Genomic DNA, 9,572 nt, shown 5'->3' with positions numbered 1-9,572 from the left:
TTTATCCATCACTATGTATTTGGATTAATTTTTCTGAACTAATTAGTATTTAGTTGACCTTTCCTTAATACAATCTATATTACAAACCAAAAGAAGAAGAAAACTGAACTGCGCAATAATTTACTGGAACGAATTATAAGAGCGAGTTATAGATACTATCATTTCACACATGAAAAGCATGAAAAACCAAAACAAATTCAATAGGCAAGTTCGAAATTGTTAAACTGAGCAATTCATCGTTGACACAGAATATCAACGCAATGAACAGAGGCTCAATAAAGTATATGCAAGTTTTACCATAAAAAAACTCAATTGCACTTGCAAATAGCCCAATTAAGGACACAAAATTTCTAACAGTGATAAGATTTAAAGCTCACACCAAGAACCTAACACATTCAACTATGTAAGTAAAAAACCCATGTCAGTTGAACTATGCTCTCAATCAGGAAGGATTTGCTCACCGTCGGCATCTGCTTCAGTCTCAACCTTAGGCTTCGATGGGCCTGCTCCAGGGGTCTGCTTCTTCTTGATCCCACTCACTATGTCATCAATCCTCAGAAGCATGCAAGCAGCTTCAATGGCAGTCTTAAATGTTTGTGCCTTCACATTGTAGGCATCCCAGATCTAATATCGTATTAGAAGAACAAAACAGCTTCAGAGTTCATTCGATGACATGTATGTTTACCAAGGCAAACCAAGCATGTGAACATACATTGAAACATTGAAGGACTGTAAACTTTTAAGAGGGCAAAACAGAATATAAGGACTGTTTAGTTTGTTTATTTTCTTCTTCCTATAACAAGTTTTTACAAATAATTACAAAATTGTCACCTTGCTTTCCCATTGTTTCATGTTTTCAAACCTTTGTAACGGGAGTCAAAGCAAAAGATGGAAAATAGGAAACAGAATTAAAAACAAAGTGACACTTACGTAATTATTTATGAGAACATGTCAGCTAAAATTAAAATAAGAAAACAAACCAAACACCATCTAAGATGCAAAATAATTTCCTATAATGATATGAACTATGAAGTATGAACACACATTTTCTTCACTGTCTTCCTTCTTTCGGGAATAACTGAAAAAAGTGTTAGTTTTAATTCTAACGTGACTAACTGTGTTTTGACAAAATAGTAGTTAGTAGTTTTGGATATCACTACCTAGTGGGATAAAAGGCTTGGTTGTTCTTGTTTTTATTTTGGATGCCACTTACATAATTCCCAGAGTAAGATGAAAGTAAAGTACCTGGCCCTCTTTCATGTCAGTGATGGAACCAGTATTTCCATCTATGCCAATCCATGCATTTTCTCCATTTGCATGCTATAATTTTCAAGGGCACATGTCAGACATACCAGTGTAAGGTCAATATACAATAAGTACTAGCAAACTACTCTTACTTTTCCTTGTAGTGCAGTCATGGTCCGGATGACATTTACTCCACAATTTTGTGCCAGAGTACGTGGAATAGCCTCAAAAGCAATTGCAGCAGCTTCATATGGCCACTGTTAATCAACAAGAACCTTAAGTGAGAACCGGAGTACACAAGTGCTCCATACCAGAGTGAAAGCAGTACCAACTGGCTCATTAAACAACAAATATAATACACGTACCTTCTCTATGCCTTCAATAGATGAACTCTTTTGTTTCAAAGTGGCTGACACGGTCAACTCTGTAGCACCACCTCCAGGGACAAGTTTAGGATTTTTAATTATGTTCCTTGCAACGGACATAGCATCCTGTAATGGAAACGAGTTTCAGAAAGCAGTACAATCAAATCTGCATGACTTTAACACACATTAATAGCATACCTGTAGGTTTCTTTCAACTTCATTTAAAAGATCCTTACTAGCGCCCCTTAGTAGTACAGTACAAGCCTTAGGGTCTTTGCAATCAACAATAAATGCAAAGAACTCATCTCCAATTTTCTTAACTTCAAATAACCCAGCACCAGTACCAACATCAGATTCCTGCAGTTCATCTGGCCTGTTCACAATAACAGCACCACATGCCCTTGCAATTCTATTATTATCAGTTTTCCTCAGCCTCCTGATTGCAGTAACTCCATGTTTGCTGAGATAATGACAAGCTAAATCGCTGAGACCCTTCTCTGTAATTACCAAGTCTGGTTTAAACTTCAATATTTGCATGCAAATCTCCTCAATGTATTCTTCTTCCATCCTCAATAAGAGATTCCAGTCTTCTTCTTTGAGCAGTTCAGCATTTGTTTGGTTTTCACCCTTTTTATACTCGAGAGGAGAATCAAGAAGAATGATACGTGGGTTAACAATCTTTCTCCTCATTTTGCCAGGGGCAACCACATCTTTGTTAAACATAACACCCTTAAGAACTCTCGAGTCCTCCAACTGCCCACCAGGGACCTTCTCAACCTTAATATAATTTTTAATATCTACATCTCTTAAACCTTGGCCAATATCAGCACCTACTGTTGTAGTAGCATCGATAGCCAAATCCTGAAAGTTAACCAAGGCAAAAAATATATAATACATAATTCAACGGATCTAGAAGTGCTAAAATATTTATCTGCACTCAGTAGCATTAAATTTTAATTCGGTCCACACAATCAGAAAACAAAACTTCGATGAACAAGGGCAGTAATAACATGACCGTTATGACATATTACCTAAGCTTTACTTGTATATTCTATGCAGTTTTACAAAATAGACATTAGAGCAATAAATGCATAGATGAGTCACCTCCCTAGCTCTAAATGCCCGTCTAATCATGAGGTGGACAATCAACTTATCTAGATGCTAAAACATGAGATGCACAACGAACATGCAAATTGTGTTTATAAAAATAACAACTATGCTTTGATAGAGAAACCCTGTTTCTGGTTGAATCCTGTACAGATGACAACTTTTAGCATCACTAGTTCACTACATTTAGCTGTGAGTCTTCCTCCCCATTAGCAAAATGCAAGATTGTCCCTCTTTAATAGATGATTTCAAGGATAACCATATGGTAGAATATACATTTGGACAACCATCCCGCAGAGAAAGAGGATACTTACAGCAATTAAATCACCAAATTGACTAGTGAATTTGGTACCTATGCAGCTTTTTACTAGCCCAAGCATTGTAGCTCCTACAGTTTAATCCATTAATAGCATTAAGATTACATGTCAGTAAGAAATTAAAAAGGAATAGTCATGTAAATTGCTTAGAGATGTTGCAGGAAACTCAGTTCCTTTAAAAAAATACATCATAACTCCCAAACTATGAACAATCTACTTAGGCTCAGTGGAGTATAGAATTGATAAAGTTCAGTTCACTTAAACTTTTACATTACATGAGGCAAAAGAAAGGATCTTAAACTTAAAAAAAGGTACCAAATTAGAATTAGAACTTACTATCCTGGGGATCAATGGCCATTGCAATTTTGTCAAGAACGGCAATAGCATCCTCAAGGGCTTTGTTATAAGCTGCAGATTACATAATTGTAGTAGCGGTCACTATATACAGTTTATACCCTTTTGGCGAAGAACCACTTATTAATACTATTAAGTTACCTCGGCAAATGACTGTAGGATGATAGCTTTTCTCAATGAATGCTTCAGCAACATGGAGCATCTCACCAGCTGCGCCAAAAATTCAAGATATTGTAAATGGGAAAACAATAAGCTTCTCAATTAATCAAGATCTAATTTTACATAATACAGTAAAAGAAAATCCACATTACAACCATGTATAAATACAGTGAGGAAAGTCTCTGGAAGAAACAACTTTTTCATAATCACATTTACCATGTAAAGGAAAACACCCATGAACTTTTTCCATTAAGCATTAACACTAGATGGCAATTCGTTGTAAAATATATAATACATATACATGCTAGAAACATACCAAGAATAATGACAGATGTTGTTCCATCCCCTACTTCTTCATCTTGGGTTCGACTTAGTTCAATCATAGACTGTAGCCATCTCAATAAAAGAACAGCATTAGAAAGTTTCAAAACAAAGAAGTATGTATGCAAGGTAACTAAATATCAATTAAGTGAAGTATGTATGAAAGTTTCAATCATAGACGGAGGTGCATTGATGCGACATGGCACATGGCAAACATGAGTAAATAGAAGTATGTATGCAAAGCAACCAAATATCAATTATGTGAAGCAAGAAAGATAAATACCTTGGCAGCTGGGTGAGCAATATCTAATTCACGTAAGATAGCATTCCCATCATTAGTCACCACAATTCCTGTTAATTACAAGGAAAAAAAACACCAGATAAGTACTTAGAAACACAGGCCATACACTAATAAAATTGGAGTTTCTAACCCAGAACCTAAACTTACGATTATCCCACAATACCATGTAAAATGTAAAATGTAAAAAGTAACAAATAATTTCAAAAACAATTACTTCAGTTTGCAAATGGAAAAAAAAAGTTGCTGATGGACCCCAAATTACAAGGGTATACAGAAGAAGGCAGAAGTGTCAAGAGAGTAAGGGTAAATTAGACACAAAAGGAAAAGAGTTTGTTACACATGACTCTAACTAACAAGACACGTGGCAAGGAGTGAGGAGGAGAGAAGATTGGGAAAAAGGAGAATATGAGAAGGAGAAGGCTGCGTTGAAGTCAGGCATCATTTTGGGAATTGTGGGGTGACTCTTGTCACAGGGTAGAGAGGAAAATCACTATCTGTTTTTTTTCTGTTTTTTCCTTTTACTGCAATACATAATTTCCAGAATGTACTCTTGCATCTAGAAAAACACTAATATACTACATTCTGCACTATTCTATCTTAATTCTTTTCTGTCTTCTATCCTATTCTATTTCTGGTTCTTATCAGTTGCCCACTTTATCAGGAACTAAAGACACAAGCAGGAAAAATATTAGCTCTCTTCAAAGAGCAAGATTTAAAATGAGTCTTCAATAAGTTGTAACATAATTTCAGAAACAAAAACACTAACCTCCCGAAGCATCAAGTAGCATCTTTAGCATGGACCTGGGTCCCAATGTTGTACGGATTATGTCAGCAACAGCCTATCAGTCATCAATAACAGGATTATAATAGAAAGAAGAAAAATCAAATGCATGCTAGCATAGAATAGTTAGTCTTCTTTAATATGCTACCTTAGATGCTTGAATGTTTGCATGGTGCACCTTGGTTCCAGACTCACGCTTCAAAGAGTCCTCTGCCAATTTCACAGCATACATTTATCAGTCAATCCATATAAAATAAAGGCATCATTTGACTTGCAGAAGAATAGGATGGAACAGGATTTCTGTTCTGCCCTGTCTTATTTGGTTTACACCTTTCTGTGGAACTAAAATGTCCCACATTTTAATGTTACATTGCAATCTGTTCTATATATAATGTACAGGGTACACCAACCATAAAACGGAACAGGTTCCGTCCTGTTCTACCAAATCTAACAAACGCTACCCTAATGTGTTTAGCAGGATCAACACCAATCATCACCATATCTCAATGATCAAATATTAAGAAACACAACATACATTAAAATTGAATTGAAACATTAATTAAAATATTATAAAAAAGTGATAAAAATTTACCGATTTAGAAATCAGATTGTAAAAACTCAAACACAAAACAAGAGGACGAGAATTTGGAGCAGAAATAACTTACTTAGAACTAAAACCGGAGCGTGCATGATTTCTAGGTTAATGAAGATGCTGTTGAAGAAGCTTGTGAAAACGGAGGTTCACTACACGATTTTCAAACAGAAACAAATTATTCGAACGCAGATTCAAACACTAACCGGATATATTATACCGAATAAAAATAAATCTCAAATAAATAAGTAAATAGATAAAAAAAAACCTAAATCACACTGCGAGGCGTAGATGCAGAGAATGAATGACGACGAAATGCGTTGTAGTTGAGAGATCAGAGAGAAGAAAGGGAGTTACCTGAAGTTGGCCGGAGAGTGTTGAATCAGTGGCGGCGACGGCGGCTGGCGGTGAGTGATGCTAGGTCAGAGAAATGATGGGTTTAGAGAAGTGAGGAAGTAGAAAACAGAAAGTAAGAGTGGGACTCGATTCAGGTTTTCCGCCAAAATGTACTAGAAAACCCTCGAACTCTAAAAACTCTCTTCTTTTTTATTTTAATATTTTTTTAAATAAGGGTATTCTTTATTTAGGAGGAAAATTTTAATTTGTTTGAGCTTAGGAAACAATGCTAATAATATGGTATATTGATATGATGTTATAGTAATTTGAACAATGATTTACCAACTAAATGCCATACTGTTAGAATCATATATAGGCATATATTATATTAATATTAATTTTAAAAAATTAATAAAGAAGTTGACAAATATCTTTACTTACACTATTTGATAAAACAAAATATGTGATTTTATGGTAGACCATGTTTTAGAAATATGAACAAACATATGATTTTGTGTTTGATCTTTAAAATAATATTTTGGTAAAATTAAGCCGCTTTTATATAAAAATTGTAATTTTAAATGAAAAGTATGGTTTAAATAAAAATCAATGATAAGATTGGTTTTAGATGCCTTTAACCAATATGATTATATGACTGATATAATTATAGTATTATTAGTATGGAGACTGATTCAACCAACTCGTACTATTTTCATATCTATGGTGCAAAGCGTCATAGATTCAATATTAACTTTAAGGTTTTACTACCATAATTAGAGATTTAATGTAGCTATACACCATTATAAATACATTTAGAGTAAGTTATTATTAACCATGACATTACTTTAATAAAAAACTACATGATTAAATATTTGAATATTTTTTACTGTGAGAAGGATTTTGTTTAATCATTACTTTTCAAATATTACATTTTAATTGTACATTTGTACATGCTTATACACCCATTCTTAGAGAGGTCAATGCAATTTTACTTTTCACTTGTATTATATATGATGTTAAAAAGATCAAGAATAATTAAATGAAATTACAAGAGTAATTAAATCAAAATTTAAAATATAATGTAATGCTGGTTTGCTGAATGAATTGAAGTTAAACCTCACTCAAGCTAGCTCCAATATTTTTATAAGATTTTGACTGAATGTATTGGTTTTAACACTATTTTACATCTAAACACCATTTAACATTATTAGTTTCGAAAGTCATTATCTTTTTATAATAGAAAGCTCAAAATACATTTTTATTTTAATGTTTTAAGTGAAATACACCGGCACCCCACATGATAATTCATATAATGCCAATTTTAGCCACTTTCATGAAATAATTATGTTAGGCATGAGAAATTAATTTAAATAAGAAACATTACAATTCAAAGAAAGAAAAAGAGATTTGTTCAATGATAGATTAAAAATTCAAGAAGAACAAGAAGAAAAACTCAATATGTATGTATGAATAACCTCAAGAAGAACTCTTTATTTGATGAATAACATTGATCAAAGATCAGCTTAACTTGACGCATATAAGATGATTTGAAAACTATCCTAAAGTTTAGATTTATACAATAAGGAAAAGCCTACTAACTAACCTATTAACTAACTAACAATTACAACATATGCTAAAAGATGAAAAGGCTAACTAACTAATGCTTAAAGGACTTAACTAACTATATAAGAGCACATGTTAAATATACATATACAAAACGTGCTCATAATAGCAACAACTATAATTGACTGGAAAGTATAGGCTCTTCTAGTGTGATAATTATATGTAATCATATGTTGTTGTTTTGGTCTTGCAACTTCAGTTAGTGCAGATGTGGTGTTTCTGGTTTGCGATCTTAGTAAAGAAAGTTGATGATTGTATTCTATGATTGCCTTGTCTGTGTGTAAAGCTTGATTATTTAAAGCTACTTGATCAAGTCAATGAGGCATGGTAGTCTGGTGAATTCCTTGTCCTTGAGTCACGATTGTTATTGTTTGATGAATTCTCTGTTCTTGAGAAATAGCTGCTTGGTGAGTTCCTTGAGTAAGGGTCAACATACACATAAATGCTTGATTTGTGTGAGTAGAGTCTTGTGTCTCTTTAGAATTTTGTGTCTCCTTTGATAATAATTGTTTTAGTTTACATATTAGAAAACTATTACATAACCGAAAATTGCTTTGGTCGATTTCAAAATATCTTGAAAGTGAAGCTAACTAAGATATAAGTTTTTGAAAGTCTATCATTTCATGTAAAATTCATGTAAGATATACTATATCTTGAAAAATGGGTACCATACTATTTCCTTTTCACAATAGCATGTACAGTGAACAGCTTTGACAACCTTAAACTTCTCTATAGCAGTGCAACATTGCACATCATTCTTCAATCAATCTAAACCTCTAACTGCTACAATTGTAAATTGCAAATTGGTGGTTGCCCAAGAATCATACACAATTATTCACATGAACTAAAAAATTGATTATTTGCAATTTGATCAACTAGGGAAAAATTGGTGTAAAATTGTCACCAACAGTTCAGATTCAAATTGGCTTTGGCCAGCTTTCCAAACCATGAAATTTGGAGGAAAGTAGTTACCATCACTCCAACGTTTTAGAGAAGTTAAGGAAAATGGTCCTTGTACAGCACCCTGTGGATCTCTATAATACCAATTCAAGGATTCCAACACCTCAGCAGGAACCTGTATTGTTGTCTTCGGTTTTTCACCTTCATCATCATCGCTCAACTCTATAACATTCGACTGAGATGGCTTTACCGATCTGTGCTCCGATCCTTTGGAAATCTTCGTTTCATTTGATTTATCTGCATTAGATGCATCATCGTTCAAGTCTATATGTTGCATTGGCTCCTGTTGAAGAGGCATAATAGGCGATTGGTGCACTGCCAAAATCACAGGAAGAACATCAACCAAAGATATTTAGGCAGGGATTACATGTGTACATTAGTATCTATTATGAAATGTGATATTCTAAAATTACAAAAGAGACATATATTAGAATAAGTATGCCAAACTCCACCCTAAAAGCTAGTTTGAGGAGAGAGGGTCGCCAAAGTGATTGTAAAGGGTTCTTTGCACATATATCTCATTCCGATGTGGGATTTAACAAACCCTCCTAACACCTAGGATTGGACATTTGGAACGTGAAGTTTCAGGATTGGACATTGCAAGCCCAACATTAGACTATATTCTCATATCATACTAGAATAACAAAGGTGACCTCCACTCCAAACGCTAACTTAAGGGGAAGGGTTGCCCACATCTATAAAAGTAGCTTCTCTGTCTGATGTGTGACATAACAAAATGCATATAAAAATGACTCGAGTGGATTAAAGTATCCAATACTATCAATAACAACAACCATGCCTTAATCTCACTAGGGTGGGGTTGGCTACATGGACCGAATGACGTCATAATACTCTATCATATATCATGTAAGGAGTCACAATCATTATTAAGGACACAAAACACATATTTGTAATATTGATGTCACTTGTTCAAAAGGAGTCCTAAACTGTAAGGTCAATCTTTTAGAAGGTATTCAATGATGTTGATGAGAGGTAGAACATTTTAAATTACATAAAGTGTATAATCATCCTACTTTTATATTCTCACCCATTCTCTAAATAGGAAAAAAATTTCAACTTGAAATTCCATCTTTCATTTGGATAGTGATGC

At 33.9% G+C, this 9,572-nt stretch overlaps 2 protein-coding genes across 7 annotated transcripts in view; both read right to left on the bottom strand.

Moving 5' to 3' along the window:
* On the bottom strand, positions 144-6,057 carry LOC109343134 (T-complex protein 1 subunit gamma-like). 2 transcript variants are annotated; one of them, XM_019581292.1, is made up of 14 exons: positions 5,922-6,057; positions 5,616-5,696; positions 5,099-5,160; positions 4,936-5,008; positions 4,152-4,219; positions 3,864-3,933; positions 3,530-3,598; positions 3,371-3,442; positions 3,032-3,105; positions 1,809-2,471; positions 1,611-1,736; positions 1,398-1,502; positions 1,246-1,320; positions 144-624 (listed from the first exon to the last, which is right to left on the bottom strand). In XM_019581292.1, the coding sequence occupies exons 2-14, from the start codon at positions 5,638-5,640 to the stop codon at positions 439-441; spliced, it is 1,668 nt and encodes a 555-aa protein (XP_019436837.1). In that variant the 5' UTR covers positions 5,641-5,696; positions 5,922-6,057; the 3' UTR covers positions 144-438. The 2 variants fall into 2 exon arrangements, with proteins under 2 accessions (XP_019436837.1, XP_019436836.1); XM_019581291.1 differs by having other exon boundaries at positions 5,616-5,694; positions 5,900-6,041.
* The window catches only part of LOC109343133 (uncharacterized protein At5g08430-like), a 9,286-nt gene continuing 7,912 nt past the window's right edge, over positions 8,199-9,572 (bottom strand). For all 5 annotated transcript variants that reach the window (XM_019581288.1, XM_019581287.1, XM_019581286.1 and 2 more), the window contains one exon: positions 8,199-8,776. In XM_019581288.1, the coding sequence (XP_019436833.1) occupies positions 8,373-8,776 (404 nt within the window). In that variant the 3' untranslated portion in view covers positions 8,199-8,372. The remainder of the gene's footprint in view (positions 8,777-9,572) is intronic.

This window comes from Lupinus angustifolius, chromosome LG03 (assembly GCF_001865875.1).
Source record: "Lupinus angustifolius cultivar Tanjil chromosome LG03, LupAngTanjil_v1.0, whole genome shotgun sequence".
NCBI classification, from domain to species: domain Eukaryota; kingdom Viridiplantae; phylum Streptophyta; class Magnoliopsida; order Fabales; family Fabaceae; genus Lupinus; species Lupinus angustifolius.
This window is presented reverse-complemented; position numbering and strand designations above follow the sequence as displayed.

Bases quoted from the DNA above. Each gene is read 5' to 3' on its own strand.
- LOC109343134 (XM_019581292.1), bottom strand. From the start codon at position 5,640: ATGCACGCTCCGGTTTTAGTTCTAA. The intron at 4,220-4,935 runs GTTAGTGTTTTT...TGTAATTAACAG, and splicing joins GCTACTTGATGCTTCGGGAG to GAATTGTGGTGACTAATGAT. The intron at 625-1,245 runs GTACTTTACTTT...ATACGATATTAG, and splicing joins CTGACATGAAAGAGGGCCAG to ATCTGGGATGCCTACAATGT.